Here is a 23,793-nt window from a genome sequence, read left to right on the forward strand (position 1 = left end):
GGGGTACATAAGACTTATGATATGTTAAATGAACACTTTTATTGGCCTCACATGATTAAAGATGTAGAGAGGGTTTGTAACTCTTGTATTACTTGTAAACAGGCCAAATCTAAGTCTATGCCTCATGGATTATACATGCCTTTACCTGTTCCTAGTTCTCCTTGGATTGATATATCTATGGACTTTGTACTTGGATTACCTAGGACTAAACGTGGTAAAGATAGCATATTTGTTGTTGTTGATAGATTTAGCAAGATGGCTCATTTCATTCCTTGTCATAAAACTGATGATGCCAATAATATTGCTGAATTATTCTTTAAAGAAGTGGTAAGATTGCATGGGGTACCAAGAACTATTGTTTCTGATAGGGATGCAAAGTTCCTTTCACACTTTTGGAGAGTATTGTGGGGTAAGCTTGGAACTAAATTGCTTTATTCTACAACTTGTCATCCACAAACGGATGGACAAACTGAAGTTGTAAATAGAACCTTAGGAACATTGCTTCGTGCCATTGTGGGTAAGAACTTAAAAACTTGGGAAGATTGTTTGCCATTCATTGAGTTTGCATATAATCGTAGAATACATTCTACCTCAGGTTTTAGTCCATTTGAACTTGTTTATGGCTTTAATCTACTAACTGTATTAGATCTTGTTCCTTTACCATTGAATGAACTTTCTAATCTAGATGGTGATAAAAAGGCAGAATTGGTGAAGTCTTTACATGAGAAGGCTAGAGCCAACATAGAAAAGAGGAACAAGCAATATGCTGAAAGAGCAAACAAGGGCAGAAAGAAGTTGGTATTCATGCCAGGTGATTGGGTTTGGGTACACTTTCGCAAGGAAAGATTTCCCAACCAAAGGAAGAGTAAGCTAGATGCACGTGGAGATGGTCCATTCCAAGTCTTAGAGCGCATCAATGACAATGCCTACAAAATAGACTTGCCAGGTGAGTATGGTGTTTCTGCAACTTTTAATGTTAGTGATTTGTCTCCCTTTGACATGGATGCAGATTTGAGGACAAATCTTTTTAAAGAAGGGGGGGATGATACGGATCCACTACCACCAACCACCTATGGAGTTCAAGGGAACAAGAACCACAACAATGGCAATCCATTAGCACTTCCTAATGGACCAATTACAAGGAGTCGTGCAAAGAAGTATGGAGCAACCATGTCCTTACACATTCAAGAACAAGTTACAAAAGAGCTCCATGACCTTGCTTTTCAACAAGTGCTATGAAGAACTTGAAGGAACACCTAAATTTCTCACATTAATAGAAGCACATGTTGAATGGGAACATGAATTGGTTAGCACGCCCGTGCTAGATGGCACACCCCAAGCCGTGCCCTCGTCTGACTTGCTGAGGAAAACAACTACCTTGAAGCACACCCCGTGCCAAATAGCACACCCAGGCCGTGCTTCCCTCTGACTCTGAAGCACCCCCGTGCCAAATAGCACACCCTGGCCGTGCTTCCCTCTGACTCTCACGAGGGAACTCCTACATTGAAGCACGCCCGTGCCAAATAGCACACCCAGGCCATGCTTGTCCCTGCGTATCATTAAGTTAGTTAGCTTATTTTGAGTTTTTGCTTTGCTAATGGGTTGGGCCTCCAATATTTCGGCCACCCTTGAATAATTAGCCTTATTTTGATTAGATTTAGTCAATCTTTAGTGGATTTGGATTAGATCTCCAAATCCTTAAGTTGTTATGATTTTGTTAGTCAACTCCTTAGTTGGTTTAGATTTGCTAATCCTACTCCTTAGCTAACTCTAAATCCTCTAAGGATCTGGACCTCTTAGATTAGTATAAATAGCTTGTTATTTTGTAATTAAACATGAATTATTCAATCAATTAAAGAGAGATTTTCTTCTTCCATGCCTTTGGCGTGTTCATGTTTTTAGAGAGTGTGAGATTGCATTCTTCTAATTGCATCAAGAATCAAGGTAAACTTATCAATCTAATTATGGCGTTTATCTTATTCTTTTTCTCTACTATTGGTGTTCTTGCTTCTTTAAGCTTTGGGTGGATCTCTTCCAAAAAACTTGTCATAGAGTTCATGGAATTTATTTCCATAGGGTTCCGCGTCAACGGGCGTGCTTCAAGTCAAGTGTTGTTTCTTGAGAGGCAGAAGCTTGCACGGCCTGGGGCGTGCCACCTTGCATAGAGACGTGCTAACCAAGCACAGGTTAGGCTTGTCATATGTTGGAAATTCAGGTTCCAACTCAACACGTGCTTCCATTAATGTGAGAAACTTAGGTGTTCCTTCAAGTTCTTCATAGCACTTGTTGAAAGCAAGATCATGGAACTCTTGTGTGCCTTGTTCTTGAATGTATAAGGACATGGTTGCTCCATATTTCTTTGCACGGCTCCTTGTAATTGGTCCACTAGGAGGTACTAATGGATTGCCATTGTTGTGGTCCTTGTTCCCTTGAGCTCCATAGGTGGTTGGTGGATCCGTATCACCTTCTAGTTCTGTTTCTTTGTTGCAGGAGTTCTCTAATGGTGAGGAAAAACCTACAATGGTGAAGGAGATGCACGCTAAGACTAGGGTTCATATGGGCATGAAGAACAAAGGCTATGCCAACCATACCAACAAGGGAAGGAGGTATGTTGTGTTTAAACCTGGAGAGTGGGTTTGGGCACATTTTCACAAGGAAGGATTTTCCAACCAAAGGAAGATTAAGCTCGATGAACATAGAGATGGACCATTCCAAGTCTTGGAGCACATCAATGACAACAACTACAAGATGGACTTGATACGACCCTAGCCAATTAACAAGTACTCTTGCAAATCAACAAGGAACATCTAGCGGAAAGCATGCAATCTCGGAAGTACCCGACAATCCCTTTAACCCCCAAGTACTCTTGAAGAGAGAAAGCAAGGAATTTAGAACAAGAATCAGAAACTTACCTTCAAGTACTCTTGAAAACAACTCTGAAATTCTTGGTGCAATTAATCTTGTAGAACTCACAAGCTTAACTACTAAGGATATTTTGGTTCTATGAAGAACACAATCTGTTCTTGAAAGAACAAGAAGAAAACGTTTTGTTTTGATTTCAATTCAATGGTGGCTGCTGTGCAACTCTTACAACATTATAAGTAACCTAAGCTAACCCTAATTTAGCTATTAACTTAAGTTAGCCCAAGCTTATCCCTAATGTGGCCCAAATGGGCTTAATTAAATACAAGTCCAAGCTAACTACTTAAAACAATCCTGACTTAAACATTAACTAACTTAGGCTGGCCCTAATCTAGAAAATAAGCCCAACCAACCTTACACTTAATTAATTAAGTCCACTAAAAGAATTTAAACAAAATAGGGCAAATGGGCTGAAGGCCCTACACAACCCATACTTAAGCTCATAATAAGATAACAACCTCCTAAATTTGCCTAAGTATAGAATCATGTAAAATGCATCAAATGGCAGTGACGCAGAACCCAATGAAAATAAATTTCATGAACTCAATGACAAGTTTTGGAAGAGATCAAAGATCTAGAATAAACTCCCCTCTATGGCACCCAAAGCTTAATGAAGCAAGAACACCAATAATAGAGTAAAAGAATAAGATAAACGCCACAAAGAATTGATAAGTTTACCTTGATTCTTGATGCAATTAGAAGAATGCAATCTCACACTCTCTAAAAACATGAACACGCCAAAGGCATGGAAGAAGAAAAATCTCTCTTTTAATTGATTGAATAATTGATGTTATATTTACAAAATAACAAGCTATTTATACTAATCTAAGAGGTCCAGATCCTTAAAGGATTTAGAGTTAGCTAAGGAGTAGGATTTAGCAAATCTAAACCAACTAAGGATAAGACTAATAAAATCATAACAACTTAAGGATTTGGAGATCTAATCCAAATCCACTAAAGATTGACTAAATCTAATCAAAATAAGGCTAATTATTCAAGGGTGGACGAAATATTGGAGGCCCAACCCATTAACAAAGTAAAAACCCAAAATAAGCTAACTAACTAAATCAGAGGCAGGGACAAGCACGGCCTGGGTGTGTTATTTGGCACGGGCGTGCTTCAATGTAAAGGTTCCCTCGTGAGAGTCAGAGGGAAGCACGGCCCGGGTGTGCTATTTGGCACGGGCGTGCTTCAATGTAGAGGTTCCCTCGTGAGAGTCAGAGGGAAGCACGGCCAGGGTGTGCTATTTGGCACGGGGGTGCTTCAGAGTCAGAGGGAAGCACGGCCTGGGTGTGCTATTTGGCACGGGGTGTGCTTCAAGGTAGTTGTTTTCCTCAGCAAGTCAGACGAGGGCACGGCCTGGGGTGTGCCATCTAGCACGGGCGTGCTAACCAATTCATGTTCCCATTCAACATGTGCTTCTATTAATGTGAGAAACTTAGGTGTTCCTTCAAGTTCTTCATAGCACTTATTGAAAGCAAGGTCATGGAGCTCTTTTGTAACTTGTTCTTGAATGTGTAAGGACATGGTTGCTCCATACTTCTTTGCACGGCTCCTTGTAATTGGTCCACTAGGAAGTGCTAATGGATTGTCATTGTTGTGGTCCTTGTTCCCTTGAGCTCCATAGGTGGTTGGTGATAGTGGATCCGTATCATCCGCCCCTTCTTTAAAAAGATTTGTCCTCAAATCTGCATCCATGTCAAAGGGAGACAAATCACTAACATTAAAAGTTGCAGAAACACCATACTCACCTGGCAAGTCTATCTTGTAGGCATTGTCATTGATTCGCTCTAAGACTAGGAATGGACCATCTCCACGTGCATCTAGCTTACTCTTCCTTCGGTTGGGAAATCTTTCCTTGCGAAAGTGTACCCAAACCCAATCACCTGATATAAGCACTAACTTCTTCCTGCCCTTGTTGGCTTTATTAGCATATTGCTTGTTCCTCTTTTCTATGTTGGCTCTAGCCTTCTCATGTAAGGACTTCACCAATTCTGCCTTTTTATCACCATCTAAATTAGAAAGTTCATTCAAAGGTAAAGGAACAAGATCTAATACAGTTAGTGGATTAAAGCCATAAACAAGTTCAAATGGACTAAAACCTGAAGTAGAATGTATGCTACGATTATATGCAAATTCAATGAATGGCAAGCAATCTTCCCAAGTTTTTAAGTTCTTACCCACAATGGCACGAAGTAATGTTCCTAAAGTCCTATTCACAACTTCAGTTTGTCCATCTGTTTGTGGATGACATGTTGTAGAATAAAGCAATTTAGTTCCAAGCTTACCCCACAAAACTCTCCAAAAGTGTGAAAGAAACTTTGCATCCCTATCAGAAACTATAGTTCTTGGTACCCCATGTAATCTTACTACTTCTCTAAAGAATAGATCAGCAATATTAATGGCATCATCAGTTTTATGACAAGGAATAAAATGAGCCATCTTGCTAACCTATCAACAACAACAAATATGCTATCTTTACCACGCTTAGTCCTAGGTAATCTAAGTACAAAGTCCATAGATATATCAATCCAAGGAGAACTAGGAACAGGTAAAGGCATGTATAATCCATGAGGCATAGACTTAAATTTGGCCTGTTTACAAGCAATACAAGAATTACAAACTCTTTCTACATCTTTAATCATATGAGGCCAATAAAAGTGTTCATTCAACATATCATAAGTCTTATGTACCCCAAAGTGTCCCATCAATCCCCCACTATGAGATTCAAGCACAAGCAATTCACGCATAGAACATTTAGGCACACAAAGTTTGCTGCCCTTAAATAAATATCCATCATGCCTATAGAACTTATCAAATGCTCCATGTTCACATGCTACATATATGTTGCCAAAGTCAGAATCATTCACATATAAGTCCTTAACATACTCAAATCCAAGTAATTTAGAACTAAGAGCAGTAATTAGAGTATATCTTCTTGACAATGCATCAGCAACAACATTATCTTTTCCATGCTTGTATTTAATCACATATGGAAATTGTTCAATAAATTCAACCCACTTACCATGTCTTTTATTGAGCTTACCTTGACCCTTCAAGTGTTTTAGGGCCTCATGGTCAGTATGGATGACAAACTCTTTAGGTAATAAGTAGTGTTGCCAAACATGTAAAGTTCTTACCAAGGCATAAAGCTCTTTGTCATAGGTTGAGTAGTTGAGTTGTGCTCCATTCAACTTCTCACTAAAGTAGGCAATTGGCTTCTTTTCTTGCATTAGGACAGCCCCAATTCCCACTCCAGAAGCATCACACTCAATCTCAAAAGTATTCTCAAAATTAGGCAAAGAAAGTATAGGTGCAGAAGTTAACTTCCCTTTAAGCGTGTCAAACGCCCTTTGTTGCTCTTCTTCCCACTTGAACCCAACTTCCTTTTTGATTATTTCTGTTAGTGGTGCTGCAATTGAAGAGAAATCTTTAACAAACCTCCTATAGAAGCTTGCCAACCCATGAAAACTCCTAACTTCAAAAACTGATTTGGGAGTTGGCCACTCTTTGATGGCTTTAACTTTCTCCTCATCTACTTCAATACCCTGTGCACTCACAATAAATCCAAGAAACACAAGTCTATCTATACAAAATGTGCATTTGTTAAGTTTAGCATACAACTTTTCAGTCCTTAAAGTTTGTAACACTATCCTAACATGCTCAATATGATCATTAAGAGACTTGCTATAGATGAGTATATCATCAAAGTATACAACCACAAACTTTCCTAAGAAGGCACGCAATACATGGTTCATAAGCCTCATAAAAGTACTAGGTGCATTAGATAATCCAAAAGGCATAACTAACCATTCATACAAACCATACTTAGTTTTAAAAGCAGTTTTCCATTCATCACCTGGTTGCATTCTAATTTGATGGTATCCACTCATTAAATCAATTTTAGTAAAGTAAGTTGCCCCATGCAATTCATCTAACATATCATCAAGTCTAGGGATAGGGTGTCTATACTTTACAGTGATTTTGTTGACCGCTCTACAATCAACACACATGCGCCATGTTCCATCCTTTTTAGGTACTAGAAGCACGGGAACGGCACACGGGCTCATGCTTTCTCTCACCAAACCTTTCTCCATAAGTTCATCAACTTGCCTTTGCAATTCCTTTGTTTCCATTGGATTGCTTCTATAGGCAGGCCTATTTGGAATGGTGGATCCAGGAATGAAGTCAATTTGATGTTCTATTCCTCTTAAAGGTGGTAAACCACTTGGTAGTTCACTAGGGAAGACATCATCAAATTCTTGCAACATAGAAACAAACATAGAAGGCAAACTTTCAAGGTTAGTGTTAGTTTCAGCAAATAAAACCTCTTTGTACCTTAGAAGCAATATGGGCTTCTCCAAGGCAATAGCACACTTAACCTCCCTAACTCTTGCATAAAAAGTCTGTTTCTTTTTTTCCTCTCTTTCTTTTTCTCTCACAATTGGGCCATTGATTTGTTTTGTTATTTTTGTGGCCTCTTTTCCCTCATTCTTTCTATCTTCTCTCTTTTGTTCTCTCGAAACCTCACTCTCTTTTTTTCTCAAGGCTGAAACCTCTCTCTCTCTCTCAACTATTTTTCTTTGATCTTCATATACTTCTTGAGGTGATAATGGCACAAGAACCACCTTTTTCCCCTTATGAATCAAAGAGTATCGATTGTGGAATCCATCATGATGTGCTCTTCTATCATATTGCCATGGTCTTCCCAACAATAGATGTCCAGCTTGCATAGGTACTATATCACACAAAATTTCATCTTCATACCATCCAATAGAAAATGGCACAAGTACCTGTTTAGTTACTTTGACTTCCCCACAATCATTCAACCATTGCAACCTATAAAAGGCTTAGGATGCTTGAGACAAATTAAGTTCAGTTTGTTTACCATGTTTACACTAGCAACATTAGTGCAACTACCCCCATCAATAATAAGAGTACACACTTTTCCACTAATCAAACATCTAGTGTGAAATATGTTCTCACGTTGCTCAAGGCTTTCTTCTTTGACATGCATGTTCAAAGCACGTCTAACAACCAAAGCTTCTCCATGTTCAGGAAGTATTAAATTTTCTAAATCATCATTATCATCATCTAAATTAGGCATATCATCATATAAATTAGGCATATCATCATAATCACTACATTCAGATTCAGAACTAATATTCCCGTCATCTTTAGCAATCATAACCCTTTTATTAGGACATTGAGATGCATAATGCCCTTTCCCCAAACATTTAAAACATTTAATTTCTCTAGAAGGGGTTGTAGAGTTAGAAGTACCTTTGTTGCTTTTGAATGGAGCTTGGACAGCCTCTTTACCTTTTGATGTTGAATCTGTCCTTTGGGAATTAGTGACACGGATCGAGTCAAAGGATGAGATGTAAGTTCCCCTCTATGGCACCCCACGTTTATAAGGAAACGGAAACACCAATAATCGAGATTAATCGCTCTATGGCACCCCACGTTTATAAGAAAACGGTAACACCAATAATCGAGCAAAGAACAAGATAAACGCCACAAACGAGTTGATAAGTTTACCTTAATTCTTGATGCAATTAGAGGAAGCAATCTCTCACTATCACTCTAAGCAAAGGAGAACAAGCAAAGCTTGAACAAATGTTGTTTATCAATATATCAAAGTTGTCTTATTACATGGAAGACAAGCTATTTATACTAAAACAAGAAATAGGCTCAATAAAGCATAAAACACACAAAACACGCCTAAGTCAGTAGGTTGCACGGTCCAGGGCGTGCGCAGTAACACGGGCGTGCGCAGTAGCACGGGCGTGCGCAGTAGCACGGGCACTGTAGCATGCACTGTAGCATGGTACTGTAGCACACTTAAAGAGTCAGTAGGTTGCACGGTCCAGGGCGTGCGCAGTAACACGGGCGTGCGCGCAGTAGCATGGGTACTGTAGCACTGTAGCATGTCACTGTAGCACTGTAGCTATTCTCCACTTAAAGAGTCAGAAGAGTGCACGGTCTAGTAGCACGGGCGTGCGCAGTAGCACGGGCACTGTAGCACGGGCGTGCGCAGTAGCATGGGTACTGTAGCAAGCGTGCTCTTCTCACCTTAGAGAGTCAGTAGAGTGCACGGTCTGGGGCGTGCTAGTTGGCACGGCCGTGCAACTGTAGAACACCAACTTCACATGCCACTAACAACATAAGAAGCCTAGGAATGCCTTCAAGTTCCTCACAACACTTGTTAAATGCCACATCATGAAGTTCTCGTGTTATTTGGGCTTGAACAAATAATGATACGGCTGCCCCATATCGTTTGGCACGGCTCCTTGTAATCGGTCCATTAGGAAGCACCAATGGATCTCCTTCATTGTTCATCATGCTTCCTTGGGTTTCAACGACAAGTGGTGATGGATCCGTATCATCCCCCCTTTCCTCAAAAAGATTTGTCCTCAAATCTGCATCCATGTCAAAAGGAGACAAATCACTAACGTTAAAGGTAGCGGAAACACCATACTCACCGGGCAAGTCTATCTTGTAGGCGTTGTCATTGACGCGTTCCAAGACTTGGAATGGACCATCTCCACGTGCATCTAGCTTAGACTTTCGTTGGTTGGGAAATCTCTCCTTCCGAAGGTGTACCCAAACCCAATCTCCAGGCGCAAACACTAGCTTCTTCCTTCCTTTATTGGCCTTGTCAGCATACTGTTTGTTCCACTTTTCAATATTTGTTCGAGCCTTCTCATGTAAAGACTTCACCAGTTTAGCTTTCTTTTCACCATCTAAACTAGAGAGCTCATGTAAAGGTAAAGGAACAAGATCCAAAACAGTTAGTGGGTTAAATCCATAAACAAGTTCAAATGGAGAAAAACCTGAAGTAGAATGTATGCTTCGATTATATGCAAATTCAATAAATGGCAAACAATCCTCCCAAGTTTTCAAATTTTTACCCACTATAGTACGAAGTAAAGTTCCTAAAGTCCTATTCACAACTTTAGTTTGTCCATCAGTTTGTGGATGACAAGTAGTAGAATAAAGTAATTTTGTACCTAGCTTACCCCACAAAACCCTCCAAAAATGTGAAAGAAACTTAGCATCCCTATCAGAAACGATAGTCCGTGGAACTCCATGTAATCGTACCACCTCTCTAAAGAATAATTCAGCAACATGAATAGCATCATCAGTTTTATGACAAGGAATGAAATGAGCCATTTTGCTGAACCTACCAACTACTACAAATATACTGTCTCTACCATGCCTAGTCTTAGGTAATCCAAGTACAAAATCCATAGATATATCAACCCAAGGTGAACTAGGAACTGGTAAAGGCATAGACTTAGACTTGGCCTGTTTACAAGTAAGACAAGAATTACAAACTTTCTCGACATCTTTTCGCATGTGAGGCCAATAAAAATGTTCATTCAACATGTCATAAGTCTTATGTACCCCAAAATGTCCCATCAATCCCCCACAGTGACACTCAAGTACAAGCAAATCACGCATAGAGCATTTAGGCACACAAAGTTTACTGCCCCTAAACAAATATCCTTCGTGTCGATAAAATTTATCAAATGCCCCATGTTCACATGCCAAATATACATTGTCAAAATCAGAGTCAGACGCATACAAATCCTTAACATACTCAAATCCTATCAATTTAGAGCTAAGAGTAGTAAGTAAAGTATATCTCCGTGACAATGCATCAGCAACAACGTTATCCTTTCCATGCTTGTATTTAATAACGTAAGGGAATTGTTCAATGAACTCAACCCACTTACCATGTCGCTTGTTGAGCTTACCTTGACCCTTCAAATGTTTTAGGGCTTCGTGATCAGTATGAATGACAAACTCTTTAGGTAGTAAGTAATGTTGCCATACACTTAAAGTTCTCACCAAGGCATATAACTCCTTATCATAGGTCGAGTAATTGAGTTGTGCTCCATTCAACTTCTCACTGAAATAGGCAATTGGCTTCTTCTCTTGCATCAGCACTCCTCCAATTCCTACACCAGAAGCATCACACTCAATTTCAAAGGTGTTCTCAAAGTTAGGTAAAGAAAGTATAGGAGCGGATGTCAACTTCCCTTTAAGAGTGTCAAACGCTTTCTGCTGTTCCTCGCCCCACTTGAACCCAACTTCCCTTTTAATTACCTCCGTGAGTGGTGCGGCAATCGAAGAGAAATCTTGTACAAACCGTCGGTAGAAACTTGCCAACCCATGGAAACTTCGCACATCCGAAGCTGATTTCGGCGTCGGCCATTCCTTGATAGCTTTCACTTTCTCTTCATCCACCTCTATTCCCTGTGCACTCACAACAAAACCAAGGAACACAAGTCTATCTATACAAAATGTGCACTTCTTAAGCTTAGCATACAATTGTTCAGTCCTCAAAGCTTGTAATACTAGCCTAACATGTGTAACATGATCATTCAAAGACTTGCTATAAACAAGTATATCATCAAAATATACAACTACAAATTTTCCTAAGAAAGCACGTAAAACATGATTCATAAGCCTCATGAAAGTACTAGGTGCATTAGACAATCCAAAAGGCATAACTAACCATTCATACAAGCCATACTTAGTTTTGAAAGCAGTTTTCCATTCATCACCTGGTTGCATTCGAATTTGATGATAACCGCTCATTAAATCAATCTTTGTAAAGTAAGTAGACCCACACAACTCATCTAACATGTCATCAAGTCTAGGTATAGGGTGTCTATACTTTACAGTGATTTTGTTGACCGCCCTGCAGTCAATGTACATTCGCCATGTACCATCCTTTTTAGGTACTAGAAGTACCGGAACGGCACAAGGACTCATACTCTCTCGCACCAATCCCTTCTCCATAAGCTCATCAACTTGCCTCTGCAACTCCTTTGTCTCCGTTGGATTGCTTCTATAGGCTGGTCGATTTGGAATGGTGGAGCCGGGAATGAAATCAATCTGATGTTCTATCCCTCTCAAAGGTGGTAATCCACTAGGCAGCTCCTCTGGAAAAACATCAGTGAATTCCTGTAACATAGAAACAAACACAGAAGGTAAACCATCAAGGTTAGTGTCAGTGTTAGAAAATAAAATTTCCTTGAACCTAAGAAGCAACACGGGTTGCCTCAAGGCTATGGCACACTTAACCTCTCTAGCTCTCGCATAAAAAGTGTGTTTCTTTCTCTCTCCTCTCGGTGTTTCACTCACCGTTGGGCCAATAATCTGTTTGGTATCTTTTATGGCCTCTTTCTTTTCAACCTCTCTTTTAACACTCTTTTGTTCTCTCGAACTGGAAGCCTCACTCCCATCTTCCCTCAAAGCTGAAGTCTCTCTCTCTCTCTCAAGTATTTTCTTCTGATCGGTGTACACTTCTTGAGGTGATAATGGAGCAAGAGTCACCTTCTTCCCCTTATGAACCAAAGAGTATCGATCAAAGAACCCATCATGTAGTGCCTTTCGATCATATTGCTATGGCCTTCCCAACAATAGATGGCCTGCCTGCATTGGTACTACATCACACAAAATTTCATCTTTGTACCATCCAATAGAAAACGGCACAAGCACCTGGCGTGTCACCTTCACCTCTCCACCATCATTCAACCATTGCAATCTATAAGGTTTAGGATGTTTAATAAGACATGCCAAATTCAACTTATTCACCATACTCACACTAGCAACATTAGTGCAACTACCCCCATCAATAATAAGCAAGCACACTTTTCCATGTATCAAGCATCTAGTGTGAAATATGTTCTCACGTTGTTCAAGGCTCTCCTCCTTAACATGCATATTCAAAACTCGCCTAACAACTAGAGATTCTCCACGTTCAGCAAACAATAAGTTATGCTCATCCTCATCTGACTTGTCATTATCAACATCATGCAAATGAGGCAAATCATCACAATCACTACATTCAGATTCAGAACTAATATTACCATCCTCCCTAACAATCATAACCCTTTTATTAGGACATTGAGATGCAATATGCCCTTTTCCTAAACACTTAAAGCATTTAATCTCTCTAGCAGGGTTTGTAGAGTTAGAAGTACCTTTGTTTCCCTTGAATGTAGTTTGGGCAACCTCTTTACCTTTCGAAACTGATTCCGTTCTGTGGAAACTAGGACCTTTGAGGTCTTTCTTCTCTCCTCCTTTGGACCATTTGTTTCCCAAAGTATTGCTGGAATATTTGTTGGTAGACTTTCCCTTTTTCTGCCTTTCTAGCTTCATGGCCATATCTACCATCTCTTCTAGTGTATCATAGCGATACATCTCCAAAGCATCAGCAATATCGCTATTTAGACCTCCAAGGAATCGTGACATGGTGATTTGGACATCTTCCTCAATCTTGGCTCTTGCCATACAAATCTCCATCTCCTTGTAGTACTCTTCCACGCTCCTCCCTCCTTGCACCATTCTTGCTAGTTTGTTGTGTAAATCCCTAAAGTAATGAGCAGGGACAAACTTTTGGTGCATTAATTCCTTCATGATCTCCCATGGTGGTACTGGTCGCATCCCCCTACTTCTTCTTTTTAGTAGCAATTGTTCCCACCAAAACATAGCATATCCTTTGAACTCCACAGCTGCAAGATGGGATTTCTTCTCCTGGGAATAATTATGGCATTCAAAGATTTGTTCTACCTTTCTCTCCCATTCAAGGTATTCTTCAGCATTGTTGTTGCCATTGAATTCTGGGATTCTCATCTTAATTGCTCCCAAGTCTCCATCAATTTTATTAGGATTAGTATCTTCAGCCTCCTCATCATCATGTGTTTGAGTTCTAACTTGGGGACGGGTTCTAGTGGCATTAGAGCTTTGTGAAGCCTTCATCTCTTGCAATTCTTCCCTCATGTCTTGAAAGAGATTATTGAAGGTTCTAAATTGTCCTTGGATAGATTCCATGAATAATTTTAGTTGAGGATCTCTAATTGGATTTCCATCTCCGTTACCACCTCCAGATGTGCCTGTACTCATGGTTAGTATTCAAGAATAGAAAACACGAAAAAGATTTGAGTTAGTGATAAAGCACTCCCTCACGTGTTTACACTCCTCAATCACTCCTTGCAATTCCTCCAATTGTACTTCAGAATCGTAGATCAACCAACCAACTCAAAAGTGCATTTAGAAACAAGGAAATAAATCTTAACAATGAAAGTAAGCACAAAATCTAGAAAGAAAAATCAAAACGATAATGGATGGTAGTACAAGGACAAGACTATGTACTACTTGATTATATTAATTTAGAGTGCAGTGAACAAACAAATACACCTTAATAATGTAATAGAAGCAAAGGAAGATCAAAATAAGAATTAAACAAACTAGAATTTAAAAGACGATTTACGAATATAATTTATGAACTCAGTTTACTACAAAGCAAACCAAATAAGGACTTATGTAATTCTACCCAAACAATGCCGCAAGCAATCAAGGAAAATCCCAATTTTTTTTTTTATAAGGTACTGTAGCACGAGTCACTGTAGCACGGGTGTGCTACTGTAGCACGGGCGTGCTAAGTAGAGGCACGGGCGTGCTTGACTTGTACCTTCACTTAACCCACAAATGTGACCTAATTTAGGTAGGGTAAGGCCTTAGCAAGGTATAAGTGGGTGTTTTGTGTCTCCCAATTCAATTTAGGTAGGTAATGATCATATTGTCCAACAATGCTTTTTGTGTCTCCCACTTCAAATTTGGTAGGTAATAATTAATTGTCCAACAATGCTTTTGTGTCCCCCAATTCAAATTTGGTAGGTAATAATTAGTTGTCGAACAATGATTTTTTTTTTTTTTTTTTTTTAAAAAAACAAACCTAAAGTCTTTCTCTTTTTCCTTTTTTTTTTTTTTTTTAAAATCAAGAACACTAGAAGAAAACTCAATGAATAACAAAGCAAAAACCCAGAATTTGGAATAAATCCAAAAGGATAATCGAACACTAAGCAAACACAAAGAAGAAAAGCAAGATGAAACCTAGATCCAAGAAGATCTAATAAGAAAAATTATAGATCCAAGATGATCTAAAGAGAAAAATCTAGATCCAACAAGTTCTAAAGAGACAATGTCTAGATCTAACAAGATCTAAAAGAAAAAATATCTAGATCTAACAAGATCTAAAGAGAAAAATCCAGATCTAGAATGAAAACAAGAATTTAGACAAACAACAATGGAATCCAACAACAAGAAAACTCAAATTCCTAAACTAAGATAACAAAACTTACCCCAAAACTTTGATTTGGCTCTGATACCAAATGACACGGATCGAGTCAAAGGATGAGATGTAAGTTCCCCTCTATGGCACCCCACGTTTATAAGGAAACGGAAACACCAATAATCGAGATTAATCGCTCTATGGCACCCCACGTTTATAAGAAAACGGTAACACCAATAATCGAGCAAAGAATAAGATAAACGCCACAAACGAGTTGATAAGTTTACCTTAATTCTTGATGCAATTAGAGGAAGCAATCTCTCACTATCACTCTAAGCAAAGGAGAACAAGCAAAGCTTGAACAAATGTTGTTTATCAATATATCAAAGTTGTCTTATTACATGGAAGACAAGCTATTTATACTAAAACAAGAAATAGGCTCAATAAAGCATAAAACACACAAAACACGCCTAAGTCAGTAGGTTGCACGGTCCAGGGCGTGCGCAGTAGCACGGGCGTGCGCAGTAGCACGGGCACTGTAGCACGGGCGTGCGCAGTAGCACGGGCACTGTAGCATGCACTGTAGCATGGTACTGTAGCACACTTAAAGAGTCAGTAGGTTGCACGGTCCAGGGCGTGCGCGCAGTAGCATGGGTACTGTAGCACTGTAGCATGTCACTGTAGCACTGTAGCAATTCTCCACTTAAAGAGTCAGAAGAGTGCACGGTCTAGTAGCACGGGCACTGTAGCACGGGCGTGCGCAGTAGCACGGGCACTGTAGCAAGCGTGCTCTTCTCACCTTAGAGAGTCAGTAGAGTGCACGGTCTGAGGCGTGCTAGTTGGCACGGCCGTGCAACTGTAGAACACCAACTTCACATGCCACTAACAACATAAGAAGCCTAGGAATGCCTTCAAGTTCCTCACAACACTTGTTAAATGCCACATCATGAAGTTCTCGTGTTATTTGGGCTTGAACAAATAATGATACGGCTGCCCCATATCGTTTGGCACGGCTCCTTGTAATCGGTCCATTAGGAAGCACCAATGGATCTCCTTCATTGTTCATCATGCTTCCTTGGGTTTCAACGACAAGTGGTGATGGATCCGTATCAATTAGAACCCTTAAATTCCCTCTTCTCACCTTCTTTAGGCCATTTAGATCCCCATGTGTTGCTGGAATACTTGTTGGTGGATCTCCCCTTTTTCTGTCTTTCAAGTTTCATGGCCATATCTATCATATCCTCCAATGTATCATACCTATACATCTCTAAAGCATCAGCAATGTCTTTATTGAGACCTCCAAGGAATCGTGACATGGTGATTTGCTCTTCCTCTTCAATCTTGGCCCTTGCCATGCAAATCTCCATCTCCTTGTAGTACTCTTCCACACTCCTTCCTCCTTGCACCATTCTAGCTAATTTGTTATGTAAATCCCTAAAGTAATGAGTAGGGACAAATTTTTGGTGCATTAGCTCTTTCATGAGATCCCATGGTGGTACGGGTCGTAATCCCTTCCTTCTTCTTTTCAATAGCAATTGTTCCCACCAAAACATAGCATATCCTTTGAATTCAACAGCAGCAAGATGAGATTTCTTTTCTTGAGAATAGTTATGGCATTCAAAGATTTGTTCTACCTTCCTTTCCCATTCAAGGTACTCTTCAGCATTGTTGTTGCCTTTGAATTCTGGAATCCTCATCTTAATTGATCCCAAGTCCCCATCAAGTTTATTAGGATTGGTCTCTTCACTCTCTTCAACATCATGGTCTTGAAATCTGGTTTGTGGATGAGTTCTAGTTGTATTAGAGCTTTGTGAAGCCTTTATCTCTTGCAATTCCTCCCTCATGTCTTGGACAAGATTATTGAAGGTTCTAAACTGTCATTGAATTGCTTCCATGAAAAGTTTTAATTGAGGATCATTACCATCTCCAGATTTGCCTGTACTCATGGTTAGTATTCAAAAGAAAACACAAAAGATTTGGGTTATTGATAAATCACTCCCTCACGTGTTTACACTCTTGAAATCACTCCTTGCAATTCTTCCAATTGAACTTCAGAATCTTAGTTCAACCAACCAACTCAAAGATCATGTTTAGAACAAGGAATAAAACTTAACAATGAAAAGCAAGCACAATTCTAGAATGAAGACTCAAAAAAGTGATGGATAGTAGCACAAGAACATAAACAATGCACTACTTTAATTATCAATTAGAGTGTAGTAAACAAGCAAACACACCCTAACAATGTAATAGAAGCAAAAGAAAGTTTAAACAAAAATAAAGAAAACTAGAATTTAAAAGACAATTACTGGATATAATGTAAGAATTTAGCTTACTACAAAGTAAACCAAATATGGACCTAATAATTCTACCCAAAACAAAGCAAGCAAACAAAGAAAAATCAAAAGAAAACAATGGACAGAATCGAGCACGGGCGTGCTAGATGGAGCACGGGCGTGTGTAATTAGGCCTATTCCGACAAGTGGTAGGCAAGATCTAGCACGGGTGTGCTTGAGGTGTAGTACGGGCGTGCTGCCTTGTGTCCCTTTTATTGTAACCCAATTCAAGTAGGATTCTTAGATTTGACAAGGATTGTAGTAGATTTTGCTCAATCTCAAAAGATATGGTCAACTAATTTCTGTTATCTTATCCACAAGTAGTTAAGATTGGATTTTATCACAAGATTATAGTGGATAACTAAATCCCATAAACTATGGTCAAATCCCCTTAGGATTAGGAACAATCCCACTAATTATGGTCAAATCTCCTAAGGATTAGGAATAATCCCACAAAATATGGCAAAATCCCACAAAATAAGGTAAAATCCCTTTGAAGTAGGATCAAATCCCTTGGATTCAGGAACAAAAACAAGATCCACACCAACAAACTTCAATGGTGGACGAATTTTTTTTTTTTATACTCTTTTTTTTTTTTTTTTTTTTTAGTCAACAAGATCTAAGATCTAAACTTCCAGACTTGAACAAGAACGAAATTTATGAAATTTAATTGAAGCAAAACGAATTGAAACTAAACAAAAGAAAACAAACACAAAAGAAACAAGATGAAGAAGAAAACAAACACAAGAAGAAGAAGAACAAGAAAACAAATAAACACAAACCCTAGAACTAAGATAAATAAGAATTTACCTTAATCTTTGGCTCTGATACCAAACTGACGCGGAACCCAATGAAAATAAATTTCATGAACTCAATGACAAGTTTTGGAAGAGATCAAAGATCTAGAATAAACTCCCCTCTATGGCACCCAAAGCTTAATGAAGTAAGAACACCAATAATAGTGACGCGGATCCGGGATCGGGAATTAAAGGAATGGGATATAAGTTCGCCTCTATGGCACCCCACGTTTATATTGAAACGGAAACACCAATAATCGAGATTAATAGCTCTATGGCACCCCACGTTTATAGTGAAACGGTAACACCAATAATCGAGCAAAGAACAAGATAAACGCCACAAACGAATTGATAAGTTTACCTTAATTCTTAATGCAATTAGAGGAAGCAATTTCTCACTATCACTCTAAGCAAGGAGAACAAGCAAAGCTTGAACAAATGAAGTTTATCAATATCTCAAAAGTTGTGTTTACAATGAAGATGAGAGTATTTATACTAAACCTAAACATATTAGGTTACAAAGATAACAAATAAAGCATAAAACATAAAATAGGCATGAGTCGCGCTCGCGCATTGTAGGTTCGCGCTCGCGACTTATGCTAACTAGCTCTCTGCCCCGCGAGTTGCGCTTCTCGCGCTCGCGCAGTGTAGGTTCGCGCTCGCGAGTATTGGTCGCGCTCGCGCATGTTAGGCTCGCGCTCGCGAGTTGCACGGCCTAACTCTCTGCCTCTCGTTTGCGCTTCTCGCGCTCGAGCAGTGTAGATTCGCGCTCGCGAGTGTTGGTCGCGCTCGCGCATGTGAGGCTCGCGCTCGCGAGTTGCGCGGCCTAACTCTCTGCCTCTCGTTTGCGCTTCTCGCGCTCGCGCAGGTCAAGCTCGCGCTCGCGAGTTGCACCAGTGTGTAGCAACTGTAGCAAAGTCAAGTTCAACTGTAGCAAAGTCAAACTTATTGGCACGGGCACTGTAGCAAAGTCAAACTTATTGGCACGGGCACTGTAGCAACATTAGGAGCCTAGGAATGCCTTCAAGTTCCTCACAACACGTGTTAAATGCGACATCATGAAGTTCTCGTGTTATTTGGGCTTGAACAAATAGTGATACGGCTGCTCCATATCGCTTGGCACGGCTCCTTGTAATCGGTCCAATAGGAAGCACCAATGGATCTCCTTCGTCGTTAGCCATGCTCCCTTGAGATCCAGCGACGAGTGATGATGGATCCGTATCAAATAGAGTAAAAGAATAAGATAAACGCCACAAAGAATTGATAAGTTTACCTTGATTCTTGACGCAATTAGAAGAATGCAATCTCACACTCTCTAAAAACATGAACACGCCAAAGGCATGGAAGAAGAAAAACCTCTCTTTTAATTGATTGAATAATTGATGTTATATTTACAAAATAACAAGCTATTTATACTAATCTAAGATGTCCAGATCCTTAAAGGATTTAGAGTTAGCGAAGGAGTAGGATTTAGCAAATCTAAACCAACTAAGGATAAGACTAATAAAATCATAACAACTTAAGGATTTGGAGATCTAATCCAAATCCACTAAAGATTGACTAAATCTAATCAAAATAAGGCTAATTATTCAAGGGTGGACGAAATATTGGAGGCCCAACCCATTAACAAAGTAAAAACCCAAAATAAGCTAACTAACTAAATGAGAGGCAGGGACAAGCACGGCCTGGGTGTGCTATTTGGCACGGGCGTGCTTCAATGTAAAGGTTCCCTCGTGAGAGTCAGAGGGAAGCACGGCCAGGGTGTGCTATTTGGCACGGGCGTGCTTCAATGTAGAGGTTCCCTCGTGAGAGTCAGAGGGAAGCACGGCCAGGGTGTGCTATTTGGCACGGGGGTGCTTTAGAGTCAGAGGGAAGCACGGCCTGGGTGTGCTATTTGGCACGGGGTGTGCTTCAAGGTAGTTGTTTTGCTCCGCAAGTCAGACGAGGGCACGGCCTGGGGTGTGCCATCTAGCACGGGCGTGCTAACCAATTCATGTTCCCATTCAACATGTGCTTCTATTAATGTGAGAAACTTAGGTGTTCCTTCAAGTTCTTCATAGCACTTGTTGAAAGCAAGGTCATGGAGCTCTTTTGTAACTTGTTCTTGAATGTGTAAGGACATGGTTGCTCCATACTTCTTTGCACGGCTCCTTGTAATTGGTCCACTAGGAAGTGCTAATGGATTGTCATTGTTGTGGTCCTTGTTCCCTTGAGCTCCATAGGTGGTTGGTGGTAGTGGATTCGTATCAGGCAGCCTCATTGCACGCCTCAAGCATCATAACAAGCTTTGGTGCTTCTTCAAGTTCAATCTCACATCTTGCATAATTATGATCTTGAAGCTCCAATGTGATTTATTCTTGAGCAAATGCATTCAAGGCTGTTCGTAGCTTGGTTGCACGAGCTCTTGTGATTGGCCCCACGGGTAGAGCTAGAGGATCCTTCACCTTGCTTCCTTGATCCGTATCATTCCCTCCCTCCTCAAAAAGATTTGTCCTCAAATCTGAATCATAATCAAATGGAGAAAGGTCAGAAACATTAAAGGTAGCAGCCACGCCATACTCACCTGGTAGATCAATCTTGTAGGCATTGTCATTGATCCTCTCCAACACTTGAAAAGGCCCATAACCTCGGGCAGCAAGCTTTCCTTTCCTTTGGTTTGGGAATCTTTCCTTCCTCATGTGCACCCAAACCCAATCGCCAGGTTGAAATACCACATGCCTCCTTCCCTTGTTGGCACGGTCAGCATAGCTTTTGTTCTTCATGTCTATATGAGCCCTAGCTTTAGCATGTATCTTCCGGATCAATTCAGCCTTCTTTCACCATCTAAGTTAGCAATTTCACTTAAAGGCAAAGGAAATAAATCAAGTACAGTTAAAGGATTAAAACCATACACAAGCTCAAATGGACTATAACCACTAGAAGAATGTATAGACCTATTATAAGCAAATTCAATGAAAGGCAAACAATCCTCCCAAGTTTTCAGATTCTTACCAACCACCGCTCTAAGTAAAGTACCTAGAGTTCTGTTAACTACCTCAGTCTGTCCATCCATTTGGGGATGACAAGTAGTAGAGTACAGCAACTTTGTACCAAGCTTACCCCATAAAACACGCCAAAAGTGAGAAAGGAATTTGGCATCACGGTCTGAGACTATGGTGCGTGGCACCCCATGCAATCTCACAACCTCCCTCCAATGCTCTCACTAGAGCATATAGCTCCTTGTCATAGGTTGAATAATTGAGTTGCGCTCCATTGAGTTTCTCACTGAAATAGGCAATAGGCTTTCTCTCCTGCATCAACACTGCACCAATACCTACACCAGAAGCGTCACACTCAATCTCAAATGTTTTATCAAAGTCAGGTAAAACTAAAATAGGAGCAGAACAAAGAATGGATTTTAAAGTATCAAATGCCCTTTGTTGCGCTTCCCCCCATTTGAACCCAACTTCCTTCTTTACCACCTCTGTGAGTGGGGCTGCTATAGTAGAGAAGTCCTTCACAAACCTCCGGTAGAAGCTTGCCAAGCCATGGAAACTCCTCACCTCAGATATAGATTTAGGAGTTGGCCATTCTCAAATTGCTTTAACCTTCTCCTCATCGACTTCAATCCCCTGTGCACTCACAACAAAACCAAGAAAAACAAGCCTATCTATGCAAAAAGTGCATTTCTGTAGTTTAGCATATAACTTTTCAGCTCTCAAAGTTATCAATACTAACCTAACATGCTCAATATGCTCATCAATAGATTGGCTATAAATCAGTATATCATCAAAATAAACCACAACAAATTTGCCTAGAAAAGCACGTAAGATATGGTTCATTAATCTCATGAAAGTACTAGGTGCATTTGTTAGACCAAATGGCATAACCATCCACTCATATAAACCATACTTAGTCTTAAAGGCAGTTTTCCATTCATCACCTAACTTCATTCTAATTTGATGATATCCACTCATTAAATCAATTTTCGAAAAGTATTTACTACCATGCAGTTCATCTAACATATCATCTAGCCTAGGAATTGGATGGCGATACTTAACTGTGATTTTGTTGACAGCTCGGCAGTCAACACACATCCTCCAAGAACCGTCCTTCTTAGGCACAAGTAATACAGGCACTGCACATGGGCTCATACTCTCCCTCACAAATCCCTTAGACAACAGGTCATCAACTTGGCGCTGCAACTCCTTAGTCTCCATGGGGTTGCTCCTATACGCTGGCCTATTAGGAATTGTGGCTCCGGGCACGAAGTCAATCTAATGCTCAATGCCTCTTAGGGGTGGTAGTCCGCTAGGCATTTCATCAGGAAACACATCAGAAAACTCCTGCAACAAAGAAACAAAACTAGGAGGCAAAGAAGAAGTGTCAATGTCAAGCAAATTAAGCAAAGTTTCCTTAAACCGAATCATTAAGATTGGTCTACCCTCACCAACACTGCTACGGATCTCTCTCTCTTTTACATACATGTTTTGTTTCTTTCTTCCCTCTCTTGGTGTTTCACTCACCAATGGGCCATTCAATTGTTTCTTTTCACTCTTGGCCTCTTTATCCCTTTTTTCTTGATCTTTATTTTCTCCCTCCCCCTGAATACAATTCTGCCCCTCACTTTCTAATATCCTCTTTTGGTCCAAATAGACCTCTTGTGGTGTTAAAGGAGCTAGAACCACATTTTTACCCAAATAGGCTAGGGAGAACCGGTTGGTGTACCCATCATGCTGGACTCGCCTGTCAAATTGCCATGGGCGGCCTAGAAGAATATGCCCAGCTAGCATAGGTACTACATCACAAGTGACCTCATCCTTGTACTTTCCAATGGAAAATGGCACCTTCACCTGCTTGTTTACTCTTACAGAACCCATATCATTTAGCCATTGAAGCTTATATGGCCTTGGGTGCTGCACACATGTCAAACCCAATTTCTGCACCATGCTCAAACTAGCTACATTAGTGCAACTTCCACTATCAATAATCAAAAGACATACCTTGTCAAGTACTAAGCACCTAGTATGGAAAATATTCTCTCTTTGTACTAAGCTCTCCTCTTGAACTTGCATGTTGAGAACTCGCCTAGTAACTAGTAATTGTCCCATCTCAGGTTGTAAAACTTCATCATCAACCTCATCATCATCATGACAGTCTTCAAGTGGTGGCATTGGGTTTTCTTCATCCTCAGATTCAGAATAGGTGTATCCATCCCTAATCACTATTACTCTCTTATTAGGGCATTGAGAAGATATATGGCCCTTCCCAAGACACTTGAAACATTTGATGTCTCTACTAGGAGTATTGGAACTTGAACCCTTTGAATAAGTTGGCACATTAGGCGTGAATGCCTTAGGCACTGAATCTGTCCCCTTTTGTGTAGAGCTTTGAAACTCCTTTTTCTCCTCCCTTTTAGGCCATCTAGCACCCCAAGAATTGCTGTTGTTGTTGGCAGCCCTATATGATGTGGTGCTCTTCCCTTTTCTCTGCTTCTCTACTGATGCACATCTCCATATCCTTATGATAGTCTTCTACTGATTTGGCTCCTTGGACGAGTCTATGAAGCTTCTGATGCAACTCCCTGAAATAATGCTCAGGAAGAAAACATTTTCTCATTACCTCCTTCATGTCTTCCCAATTGTGGATAGGTCGTCTTCCCACTTTTCTT

General features: G+C 40.1%; 1 protein-coding gene across 1 annotated transcript in view; it reads right to left on the reverse strand.

The window, feature by feature from the left end:
* The window catches only part of LOC149493696 (uncharacterized), a 43,166-nt gene extending 19,933 nt beyond the window's left edge, over positions 1-23,233 (reverse strand). Inside the window, exon 1 of the mRNA XM_089726313.1 lies at positions 22,781-23,233. Coding sequence (XP_089582439.1) covers positions 22,781-23,233 — 453 coding nt within the window. The remainder of the gene's footprint in view (positions 1-22,780) is intronic.
* Between the last annotated feature and the right edge of the window lie 560 nt (positions 23,234-23,793).

Source organism: Jatropha curcas, chromosome 9 (genome assembly GCF_041381405.1).
Source record: "Jatropha curcas cultivar XTBG-Jc1 chromosome 9, XTBG_Jcur_1.0, whole genome shotgun sequence".
In the NCBI taxonomy this organism is placed as follows: domain Eukaryota; kingdom Viridiplantae; phylum Streptophyta; class Magnoliopsida; order Malpighiales; family Euphorbiaceae; genus Jatropha; species Jatropha curcas.